Below are 12697 nucleotides of genomic sequence, written 5' to 3' on the forward strand. Positions count from 1 at the left end.
ATACAGGATGACAGTCATCTCTTACAATAACGTAAAAATGTACAATACAAATTAACATTTAATATCTACAGACGACTAAGGGTAAGTTAGCTTTATTTCACTCAAAGCTGAAACTAGAGAACTGTCTTGTTAGTATTTTACATAAATAATAAACTCTATCTTTGCAGTATTCTGTACATTCCCACATGCTTCGTTTAGGGAATCCACAGGGAATGAGGCCAGTGCCAAGGGGCAATGACTAAGCAATGTGGAACAGAAACTCACTTAGGGATGTATGGTCGTTTTCTTCAGCGTTGCTCTCTTTCTAATTTTGGAATGCAAATCATTTCATTTCCCATTTCCCAAAACCACCACCATGCCTGGCGTGATAGGCAGTCTGCTTCCCAGAGACTCTGGTCTGGAATAGCAAGAGGTCTGGGGTATTTGGAGGACAGGATTAAGTGCACCGGTAAAGACTTTACCCAGTGAGGGAGTAGTCAGAAGACAGAGCTTGCCTTTCTGTAATGGTTCTATGCTGGACTCAAGCCTGTACTTTGCAGCCTCTACTCCCATTAGCCTCAGTACAAGCTGAGGTTGGTTAGCACCTAGCAGGATCAGGCCCTTAGTTTTTCACTTTCCTTGAGTAATTAATTTACACTGTTGGCAGACCCATGTGCCAACTCTTTATGACCAGGATGGTGTCACTCCCCAGAAAATGCTTTTTGTACAAGAGGTCTGAGAATCACACTGCAAACATGAATTCAGAGATCCTCCCTCTCTGTCTGCTGTTGTTGCAACTCTGTACTTTTAAAACTACGTCTGTCAGGAAGGAGACAGGAAATTCGAGTCACACTTGCAACAGCTGTGCCATGCCTACTATCATTCTCAAATGACGTAGTTTGGCTTTAGCGGCACAGGGCCAGGAACTCAGCAATAACAGAGGTCAGGAAGATAGGTCACGGTTTATACTGTTCTTGCACTTGGGATCGTGCTGAGTCTATTTGCTTTCTTCCTTTCTATACTGTTTCTCTTTCCGTTCTTCTTTAATAATGTGGAGCCTAAGCATCCTGTTTTCAAAACATCTGACTGTTTTGTTGTTTACCAATGCCTTACTTAAAAACTTTTGATTCAAGCAAGATAGTCTACTCAGATACTTTACGAGATTAAAAATGTTCCATTAATTTGTTGTCAAATTTTCTGATTGTTTCTAAAGAGTCTTTCAAAAGCCTCAATACTTCCAGTTGAACAGCTTTCAGACTGCACAGCTCACTTGAAATAATTTTACTGTGTGCCATGAAAAACTGTTTGCCATGATGGCACAAAACCAAGAGACATTTATCACCAACTCGTTTAGATGTTTGTTACCATGGCAAGGAAAAAAAGAATAAGCTGCAAACCATTTCATGTTATTCGTTCATAGCTAGAAACGACTCTTGGAATCTGACCAGAACACGTACAAACACATTTTAGTTCAAGTATATGAATGAGCAAAGTTTAAAGAAAGTTGAATCTAACCAATGAACACTAACCTTGCACATAGTAAAATCATCATATTTAACAATTACACAATGGCTGAATTACTTAATCAGAGCTTTCCACCTGTAAGAGTCCAAATGTGGGAGAAAATCTCAAAATACGGAATAGTTCGGCCCCATGTGTGAGGCCCTATTTTCTTCTCAGGCTAAAGCCTTACTAATGGCTAGATCTGTTTCTCACGCAAGCTGATAATTATATTCTTTTCTTGAAAGCTAGCCCTATTAAACTTGTATTACTTTCTATGCCCTGGCATGCTGGAGTAAGAACTAGTGGAGGAGGAGGAAATTTCAAACGACCTGGGATTAATTTCTTTAACATATTCCATAGAATCTCAGTTTATGATTCAGCATTTCTGGTGTAATTTATTTCCAGTTAGGAAAAGAAAAATAGCCCTGGATTTGTGTGGCACAAAGGTAAAACAGGTTCTAATAATGAGGGCTAATGCAAAGGAATGAAGGAATACACAGTGTCTAACATCTTTGTAAGAGATGGAGCACACACATTTCAGAAACCATATGGATTTGCTTCATTAGGTTGATGTGTGTAAATATTGCATACAAGCATGGGCATAAATATTGAATTTGGAGCAGCAATACTTGTGACTTTGAGATTTTGTGCATTTAGACTATGCTGCTGGGTGCAAAAGCAGGAGATCTGCTCAGATGCCAGTCAATTGCTCATTTGAGCAATGGCTAGGAACATTGCAGAGGTGGTGCCTATAGTCCCAGGGAGTGCCTTATGTCAATCAACAATAACCCCTCTGGCCAATTAAGGACTGACTTTGATGGGTTCTTAATAGAATCTCATCTGCTCACAGAGAGCAGTTCTTTCTCTGGCTGGGAAGATTGGAGGCTGGAAGCAGAAGCTCAGGGTTGGAGAGAGTGGTGGTTTTAAAGGATTATTTTGAGGGGTATTCAGGGTGTCTGCTGTATTTTTTCCCTTTATATCTTTTCTGTATTTTTCTTCTGAACCTTCCCCCCATTTTTTCTTACATTCAGCATAAAGTTTAGTTTGGGATATTTTTTTTTCAAATTAATTTTAGCAAATTTGTACTCCTTGTATGAAAACTCAAATTCTCCTGCATCTCTTCCCTCCTCCCAAAAATCAGCCCTTTAATGAAAACACTCTTACGTATGTCCCACTGTTATGGCACTGCACCCTAATCACGTACTGAATATAAAATGCTGTCAACTCATACCATAATATTAAAAACACAAACCAAATGCTTAGAGAAAGAGACGGTTGCAGTAAAACATTATCCCATAGGGTTTAGAGTTTGCCATTATTATTGAAAAGCCAAGTTAATTTCCCCAACCTGATCATTTGTTATAATTACACACTTTTCAGTGGGGGCCTGTGGTAATATTTTTTCCACGAGGAACAGCTATAATTGACACCTTGTACATTTTCTGATAGATAAATATCAGTGTAATGATGTGGTTTTACTGCATTGTACCATATTATAATTCTGAATCTACAGAATGCTAAATGTTTTCCTGGTTCTGCTTTTCTATGACAAATTTTCTCCAACTTATAAGTTACTTTGTAAGAAACATTTTTATTTATCATCCTACTTTTAGCTGTATAAAAATGTACCTAAGGTCCACTGAAACATATCACCAAATGCAAGGATTAATTTCACAGTGTCAATATATTCTGCTTGAGAACCTATGCTATCGTTTACCACTTGCACTGTTTAATTCTTGCAATAGCATAAGGATACAGATAGTTCAAAGCAATTAAAGTTCCCATCCTTAACATAAAGTACTAGGAAAAAGTACCAACAGTGTTTAAATGAACTTTGTCAGATATTGCACTGTGCGTGCTGGTCTGCTGGTGGACACAATCACATACAGCAACACTTTTTGTCTTACATTACAGCACTTATTCTTTTTATTTTCAGCCTTTGACATTTTAGGAAGAAGTTATCCCATCGCTTACCTTGTTAGATGCCATCTCACTGACTGATCGGTAGGTCTGAATGGTTTCAAGTTGATCTAAACACCAGTCTAATTCTTCCAGAGTTTCCATTGCTAATTTTTGATAAGATTCTTCTGCAAATAAACACACAGACATGTAGTTAGGCTTGAGTGGCTGCAGACTTTCCATGGTAGAGTCACTGACACAGCTGGAGGCAGCACTACTGTAGGTGGTACAATGCTCCTTCATCATGCGGTCTGGGTACTTCTGCTCCAGGCTCCAGGAGGAGAACAAATCAATGTACGTCCTTCCTGTGAATGGCTGTCTTCTTCTTTTTTTTTTTTTTTTGGCTTTGAAGATGAGATGTCGGTAATACATCAACAAACTTCCTCTAAAAAGGGGGTGTGGGAGGAATGCTCTCTGACAGACTCATCTGCATGTATGTGGATTAAGACTGCACGCTAATAAAAGCAGTTCCTTGTAAGCAAGTTTTTTTCCCCTCCTCCTAAGCATTACTCATCACAGCGTTTCTTGTCTAAAGTGATGACATTTAAAAAAAAAAAAAGTAAAATGTCATTAAGTGAGATGGAAGCAAGTGACTTGCTTCAGTTACTTTTTCTCAGAAGAAACAAGCATTGCTCTTTTCAAGTAAAATGAAAAAGAAACCAATCGTTGGCAGTAAATCTTTAGGCAATGCACCGAGGGTATTGTACGTGTGTGATCTTTGAGTAACTTTTCCACGCAGTAGTACTGCCCCAAACAAGGTTAGGAGTACAGTTTGTTTGGGTGCTACATGAGAGCCCTCTGATAGAGATACAATCAGACAGAAACTTTATGGGAGTATTGGATGAGTGATTGACTTTATTGGTTAAAAGGAACGATGCTTCTCTTGTTTTACTAAACAAAGTTAAAACTTCCCTTTGGTCTCAGCCAAGATCATAGGGAAATTATGAACTGGATTCTCAGATGGAACCAGAAATGAGCTGTCTCTGCTTTTGCTAATATTGTATTCCTCTCTATCTGTAAGTGTTTCAACTAGAAAAGCATAAATCTCCTGGAAGAATTGCTAAGCAGCTCTCAAGATAAAAATAAAGGTTTACACACTTCACCATGGCTCATAAACATAACTTCAAACCCTTTAAATATAACTACCTACCATTTACCATACCTATTGACTGAAAGGACACACACATACCAATACATATCTTCCTCAGTTCAAGGAGTCAGGATTTTAAATGATACGGGTTAAAGCAAACTGCAATCATAATAGAGTTAATAGAACTCTAGACTTCTACTGACTTAGAAAAATACACACAAACTATAGGCCCTGTTTAGCTCTGTGAGTGCAACTTTTACCACTTTGTGCTGGAGGCTGTGGATGTGCTGAAAGGAGAACTGATCTAGAGGGAGAGGCAGGAGCAGTAGTGTCACTCTCCCTCGGGAGCAACTTTACATTTTGGCAGGGATTCCAAAAGGTTCTCACCAATGGTGGCTCCCCAGCAGTCGCCCTGAATCAGTGCATTGCTCAGCTGCCCTGGCTCCATTTCTTTCTGGGCCACCATGTTTATGGAAAAAAGAACAGGAGTACTTGTGGCACCTTAGAGACAAACAAATTCATTTGAGCATAAGCTTTCGTGGGCTAAAACCCACTTCACTGGATGCATGCAGTGGAAAATACTTTTCCGATGAAGTGGGTTTTAACCCACGAAAGCTTATGCTCAAATAAATGTGTTAGTCTCTAAGGTGCCACAAGGACTCCTGTTCTTTTTGCTGATACAGACTAACACGGCTACCACTCTGAAACCTGTCACCATGTTTATGGAGTGCACCAACTGGCTTTATGCCCCTTCCAGTCTGCATCATTGCACCCCCCACACCAGATAGCTCACTCACTGCTGGGGTGTGAAATAGGTTTCCACTAGCTTCTGGATCTACAGATACTGCACATAGGGCCTGATCCAAAGCACTCTGAAGTCAGCAGAAGAACTCCATGGGACCTTGAATTACATATACAACTAGTCCAACGGCTCAGATTTCGATCTCAGTTACACCAGTGTAGTCAGTGCAGTTACTCCAGATTTACACCAGTATAAATAATTGTTTGTTAAATTATTATTATTTGTGCTGTGGTGGTGCTTAAATAAATATTTGTGCTGTTGTGGTACCCAGCACCCCTACTGTGCTGGGTTCAGCATACACAGTAACAGATGCTCCCTGCCCTGAAGAGATTACAGTCTAATTTGAAGAATCATACAGTAAATGAGTGTGAAACAACAGGAAGGAATGGAGAGTGGGATGGAAAAGGGTGATATGATCATGAGGCCGCATAGGGAAACTACTGCACAGCTCAACAGTACTGGCCAAGAAATCAGAATGTTGCCCACTGACTTAATTTGTTGCCCTCTTATTAGGAAGTAGTCCCACTGAATTCCAAAGTCTCTTTGGCTATGCATAGCTGTCTACACTCCACATGGGTAAATCCTCTTCCTTATCAACCATGTCCACTATGTATTTTAAATCTATTAATAAATGTATATGCTGTATATGTTCAACCACTCAAAGCTCAATAGGAGAGAACAAACACTATAGAAGAATAATTTCTCACGGAGCAAGAAATACTTTAAAGCAATGATTCTACGACACAGGCCCCTTCTAGTCCTACATTCCAATAAAATAAAATACATTTTGGTGTAAAGAAGAGCTAATACTCAATTTCTTTTTTATACTTACAGAGCTACAAATCTACTGGAAGTATCCTCCTCTTGCACACTTCTGTGGCATTCAAGTAAAAAAAGTAGTTGGAACTAGCCACAAAATACAACAGTAGAACTTCAGGGAACTTTCCTCCCCAACCTGTAAACTCCCTATCAATGAGCAGATAAGTGAAACAATTTTAGTGAGAGGTTTCAAGTTTCCTCAAAATTAAAAAAAAGTCTCAAATTCCCTCTAGAATCACAGAAGATTGGGGTTGCAAGAGACCTCAGGAGGTCATCTAGTCCAACCCCCTGCTCAAAGCAGGACCAACACCAACTAAATCATCCCCGCCAGGGCTTTGTCAAGCCAGGCCTTAAAAACCTCTAAGGATGGAGATTCCACCATCTCCCTTGGTAACCCATTCCAGTGCTTCACTACCCTCCGAGTGAACTAGTGTTTCCTAATATCCAACCTAGACGTCCCCCACTGCAACCATTGCTTCTTGTTCTGTCATCGGAGAACAGCCGAGCTCCATCTTCTTTGGAACCCCCCTTCAGGTAGTTGAAGGCTGCTATCAAATCCCCTCTCATTCTTCTCTTCTGCAGACTAAATAAGCCCAGTTCCCTCAGCCTCTCTTTGTAAGTCATGTGCCCCAGTCCCCTGATCATTTTTGTTGCCCTCCACTGGACTCTCTCCAATTTATCCACATCCTTTCTGTAGTGGGGGGGCCCAAAACTGAATGCAATACTCCAGATGTGGCCTGACCAGTGCCAAATAGAGGGGAATAATCACTTCCCTCAATTTTCTGGTAATGCTCCTACTAATGCAGCCCAATATGCCATTAGCCTTCTTGGCAACAAGGGCACACTGCTGACTCATATCCAGCTTCTCATCCACTGTAATCGCCAGGTCCTTTTCTGCAGAACTGCTGCTTAGCCAGTCGGTCCTCTAAATGAACAAGTTTCTATTTTTTAATAAACTCAACAAGGAGAACAAAGTGATTTTAGAAGCAGATGCACAAAAAGCCCAGTCAGATACGCTTAATAGGAATTTATTATTACTAAGGGCAATTATCTATAAATATCACTATAATTTACAGCCTAACTTCAGTTTTCTGAGCAGGAGGTGGAAACATGGCCTACTCAAATATATAGAGTCAGAATGCTTCTATATCCCACCTACTTAGAATATCTTCTACCTTTCTAAGAATCATTAAATAAAAAAAAATAAAAAACGAAGTTTGGAAAGTTGAATATTCTTATGTAATAATTAAAACAAAAACTAAATCTGCTTTGTTTTTCTTGCCTTATCATTGCTCCAGCAACCGTCAAATGGCCTGGGACATGGACTTAGCTCATATAACTCAAATGCAAATCAGACTTCACAATGTGAGCGTATTGGGATCTGGTTGCAATGACCTGGCTAAGTGTGAGGTGATCATGTGGTACTAACGGTGCTAGGTTCTATTTCGACTGTGTCATGGGGAGAGAGGTTGTTACACAGAGTTTTGGTTTGGCCCATTTAAGTTAAGCCTTCAAGTTCAAATCCAGACTTGCCGAAGTTCATAGGTGTTTGGATCCAGTCTACTTCTACATGCCACTGTAGTTTAATTTATTTTCTGTTTTCCTTTTAAGATCTCCAAGAAAGTTGTGTAAGAACCCCAGGGCAGTGTAAGAACCTATACAGAACAGAACAGAATTCTAAACGTCAGGACTGCGGTACCCATTCTTACTGGGACCACAAAAGGATCCACCCGTGCCCATCACCTTTCTAAGGTAAATTGAGTTTCACGTAGTTGCATGAGCCAGAAAATTGAAACTCTGTCCACTCTGTATGAACATGGAAGATCTCATGCTCTGTTCAGAATAGCATTGTTGTTATGCTGCTCACTTCCTGCTCACTTTTGTGCCGGGTGCTATACGCTGACTGATTGGCTGCTGTCCTCCACCCTCAAGGTGGCTGCATTTCAGCTGTGCTGAATGTATATAATTTGTGAAGCACTCTGGGATCCTTCAGGCTGAAGGGTGCTATGCAAATAAAAAATATGACTATCATCTCATTACTAATGGTACTTGCAAGGAAAACATTTAAGGGGCAATAAATACAGCAGGAGCTGAATTCCTAAAAAAAAAAATTGGCAATTTTAACACATCATTTAAGTCTGACTAAAACACTAGCCATTTAGATAGACAAGCATACAATATTTGTCAATAAATAAATAGAGAGGTCTTATTAAGTACCATAGCATATAAAAACGTTCTTGATCTTATTTTTTTTACAGACTATTAGTACCCAATCCAGCAGAAAGTGTGCTTAGTTTTCTAAAGCACAGAAAATAGTGCTCTTATCTTATTCGCTTTTTTAATACAACCTAATATTATTTGCTTTTTTGAAACAGCTGCAGATTGTGAAGATAATAATTGGCAGAGCAACAAAATTATGTCCAGATCTTTTGCCCAGAAAGTGCTACCTAACATGATGAATTTACTAAAGGGAATTTGGGCTGATATTGCATTACGTTACTGGTTAGCTTTGCCAGGTGTTTCTTAAATTCCTCAGGGTCCCCAATCTGGACTAATCTAAATAACCTTGCATTATCGGCAAGTCTGCCACCTCACTGTTCACTGCCAAAGGTATTAGGGAAGCACTAGTTGTGGTTGCATAGTTAAGGCTGAGTTTGCATTTTAGAGCAGAGATTCAACAGCTTTGTTAGGTATGAAGACAGCAATACATCCTATAGCATTCGCCCTGAGCACACAGTGGATTTCTGAGAATTTACAAGTAACTTCATTAATTAAAGAGTTAAAATTAATTGAAAAATGGGTCCTTTAAGAAATTTCGCACCTTGTATTGCACCATTTTTTGTCCCAAATGATCTTAAGAATATTGACTCTTCTAACTTCCCATATAGTTATAACTTGCCGAAATCTTATGTATTAGCTACACTTGGAAGATTTTTTTTAAGGATTAATGGTCATTTTTTCCTATTAGTCTTCAGAAGTGAAATTGTCTTCTATAGCAGAGGCTCATGATCTACAGAGAATTAAAAACCCCTCTGTCTTCTTTGAAAAAGGTTGCTATCTTCTATTGTGCTCAATGGGACTGAGGCAACTGTCCTCTCAGTTACAATGACCTCGTTCAAAATGGCCAGTGCTTCCTATTGTTCCCAATAAGAATTCATCCAAGCAGCCATCAGGGAAGGGGCCCAGGAAGTCACCTGAGTGTAGCTAACCACTCTGCATTACTCCAGAGACTATGGCAAATCAGCCAGAAGCTGGCGCTAAACGTTAATAATAATAATAATAAAATTCAGGTTGATTATTACACATATTTAAATTGTTACAAATATCCTGTGGTGGCATTCTCATGAGTTTGTTGTTTCTTGTTCTGTATGATATTTTTTCATATAACCAACAAAATTCCAAGATAAAAGCTTCGTTACACTGGAGTTCCGTCAGGCTCCCTTCTTATGACCCTCTGACCGCACTCCTGTCCCTGTTTTTTTATTAGTTGTCCCCCGATCTCAGTTGGGTTTTTGAGGTCCTGGAGATCCTCCCCTTAGGCTGGGGGGGATCCTTTAGAAGTGGGCAGGCTTCCGCCCACCCACTTCCCGGAAACCCAATAGGTACACTGGAGTTAATGTTGAGTAAGTATCAGTAATTTAAGGGTAAAACATTACAGGGATGTTGCTATTATTTAAAAAAAAAAGGTATAAAAAACCCAGGAAATTCAGAGTTAAGGTTAAATGGAAAGGCAATGAAAATATGTTAAAGTATGGTAATGCACAGGCAGGGCACCCAAACCTTAACTCTGTTCTGTAGGGGCACTATACAACATCCACACAATACGATTAATGGACAGTAGATAAAATTTATTTTTAAAGGAACATTAGACATTTTCATTTCCTCCCTCTTTTCATCTGATGTCTGGACTATATTATCTATCTATTTTGAGACTTGGTGCAGGGACCATATTTTCCTCTCTGTTCTAAGTACACTGTTGGCGCTAAATAATAAATAAGAGCTAGCGACAGATTAAAATGATTGTTTTATCTGAACCTCGTTTTCCACCTCTCCTTTTAGGAAGTATACTTCTGGACAATCTCAAAGAACCACCCCAAATGCTTGACTTATTCAAATCAGATGCACTCTGCTAATCTAATGATTTAAACACGTTGTACTGAAAACAAAATATGAAGCATCTTCATCTCACACACTAAATTGTACTTTTCAGACAAAATGATATTTGTCAGAATCTACCTGTAGGGTAGTGTATAGGAATTGGGTAATATCACTTTAAATGGTTTGGGAGCCTTCTAGCGGACCTCCTGTCTTCTGTTGCAGAAGACATCAGAACCCTGCCAGAACAGATATAAGTAGCTAGGTTTCTATATTTGCTCATAGCTAAATAATAACTTTATTAACTATTTGGAATCCAACTGTACCAATGTGTTTTCTCCATATTCTTAATGCTGAGTGGAAAGCAAGGATACAACGGGTTCACATACTAGATAAATATTTAATGTGAATTGAGAATACATACAAAAAGAAAGGCTAATATAATTTTGTATGGGGAATTGAAGGGGGAACTTGGCTGTTTAGCAGGGGTGTCAAACATATGGCCCATGTATTTATGTATTTGTGTGCCCTACATGTTGTATGCAGCTTGTGCAGAATCTAAGTTTTCATTTAAAAATAAAAAGTAAGTTTTGATACCTCGGGGCTGCAGATACAATCTTCCAAACGTAAACCAAGTGTAAACTGATGTGACTTCTGCCTGAGTCTGCAGACAACCTGAAACAATGACTTCTATATCTCCTACCTGTCCCCTATTCATCTCATTTGAGTGTCAACTCTAAAGATCCAGTGATGATAACATGACATTAACTATTCTGCTGCTGATCATTTTAGCAATAAAATAAGGAAGGGGATAGGAGTGAAACCATTGAGGAGTGGGAACTGGGATTTGCTGCAGGGATAAAAATACAGAGGGAGGAACAGAGGAGACACGCAAGAGAAGAAAGGGGAGCAACAGAGAGAGGAAGAGGGGAAGGAGGAGAAACAAAAAGCTGAAACAGAAGTGAAATAAGGGGGAGCAGATGTTCTCATTGAGTGATACTCAATGTGACAATGAGGAGCTAAATACAGATGTTTAGTTACTACATGAAGGCTGTATTCTCCCCTTGATCTCTCTGTAAACCTCCCACTAACATCAGTGGGAGCTCTGCTGATGATTGAGGTGAGTATGAAGCTCTCTCTGTCTTTGTATCGTGCCTCAGGGATCATGATTAAACCTGGAATCCAGCCTTCTCCTCCAGATGATTTTGACACCCCTGCTGTACAGCATAATGTACAAATTAACTTCTTGAGGCAGTTGTGCACTTTTTTGGATATAATCTTGTGGAATATCATACCATGTGTCTTGACTGTATCACATTTCACAGTTTATATTTGGATCATCATGTTGCATAATCAAGTTCTTGCCAGTAAGATTATTTCCATAGTCCAGTTGATGTTTCCATAATTTTTTTCCAGTGCTGTATGTTAAATCATTTTCCAACTATATTAAAAGCTAATTAATACCAATATCTAAAAAGAATCCTTTGCAATTCTATTTCTAAGAGTACTTAGCATTTATGTAACACTTTCCACCTTCTCGAGCACTGTGCTAACGTTTATGATGACGTTTTCTTTACGAAAGTGGCTTTGCTGTCAGTCCAATCAGACGGCAGACCTAAGAAGTCCCTATTTGTTTAAAAAAGCAAAATGTCTCATTTATTTCACTTGGTCTTTAAAAAAAAAATCTCCCACTCCAATGTGTTTTAATGGAATAAAAAGGTGTGTCGCTGTTTTTCTTCCTATTTTTAGTTTGGTACAGCCTGGCTGTGGATGATATGTCACTTCTTACTGAAACTCAGTGATGTGTTGGAAGGCTTTCTTGGGAGCTCTTTGTTACAATTCTACCACAACATTTCAGGGAGGGCTGGGGGAATGATTTCCCAGTCTCTGATAGAATTCACCTGTTCTCTCAATACTGGTAGCAATCCCTGCCGTTTGCTCATAAAACTATGCCTGATAGGCAATTTGCTGGCTTTGAAACAAACCAGATTGCTCCACATGTTGGAAGCACCTTAACAACAAACATTCACAGGCAAAGGATACCCCCCAGAAGCCTTAAAAATAGTCTTCATTCCACTCTTCTAATTTTACAAGCTGAAATCTGTGCTACCCTACCGATACACTCAGCATATTTTCAGGAACACAGTCCAGATATTTCCACTATGTGTCATGAATGTCAGTTTTTCACTCAGTGTTTCCTCCCTCCTTGTTTATGGCTATGAAAAAACCCATACTTGTTTAAACAAGAAAAAACTACCTTTGCTCATTCAATATTTGCAAGCACCATTTACTTGCCAAGGCTGTACACAGGGTTGGTCACAGGTTAAATAGGGACATTTCTGTGGAAGCCGCTTTTCAAAAATATCAGCAACAAAATCAATTTGACAAATGTAATTTGAAACAATTACATTCTTTGTTGAAAACCATCAGCTCTTTCTCCTCCATCTAAA

At 39.2% G+C, this 12697-nt stretch overlaps 1 protein-coding gene and 1 long non-coding RNA gene across 12 annotated transcripts in view; one reads left to right on the top strand and one right to left on the bottom strand.

The window, feature by feature from the left end:
* PDE4B (phosphodiesterase 4B) overlaps positions 1 to 12697 on the bottom strand; it is a 366632-nt gene that overhangs the window by 31271 nt on the left and 322664 nt on the right. For all 11 annotated transcript variants that reach the window (XM_039484826.1, XM_039484819.1, XM_039484823.1 and 8 more), the window contains one exon: positions 3457 to 3569. In XM_039484826.1, the coding sequence (XP_039340760.1) occupies positions 3457 to 3569 (113 nt within the window). The remainder of the gene's footprint in view (positions 1 to 3456; positions 3570 to 12697) is intronic.
* Positions 1 to 12697, top strand: part of LOC120370328 — a 41675-nt gene that overhangs the window by 14122 nt on the left and 14856 nt on the right. Inside the window, exons 3-5 of the long non-coding RNA XR_005583703.1 lie at positions 3419 to 3486; positions 6168 to 6290; positions 7764 to 7904. This is a non-coding gene — a long non-coding RNA (uncharacterized LOC120370328). The remainder of the gene's footprint in view (positions 1 to 3418; positions 3487 to 6167; positions 6291 to 7763; positions 7905 to 12697) is intronic.

The sequence above is a fragment of the Mauremys reevesii genome, linkage group 8 (genome assembly GCF_016161935.1).
Source record: "Mauremys reevesii isolate NIE-2019 linkage group 8, ASM1616193v1, whole genome shotgun sequence".
NCBI classification, from domain to species: Eukaryota; Metazoa; Chordata; order Testudines; family Geoemydidae; genus Mauremys; species Mauremys reevesii.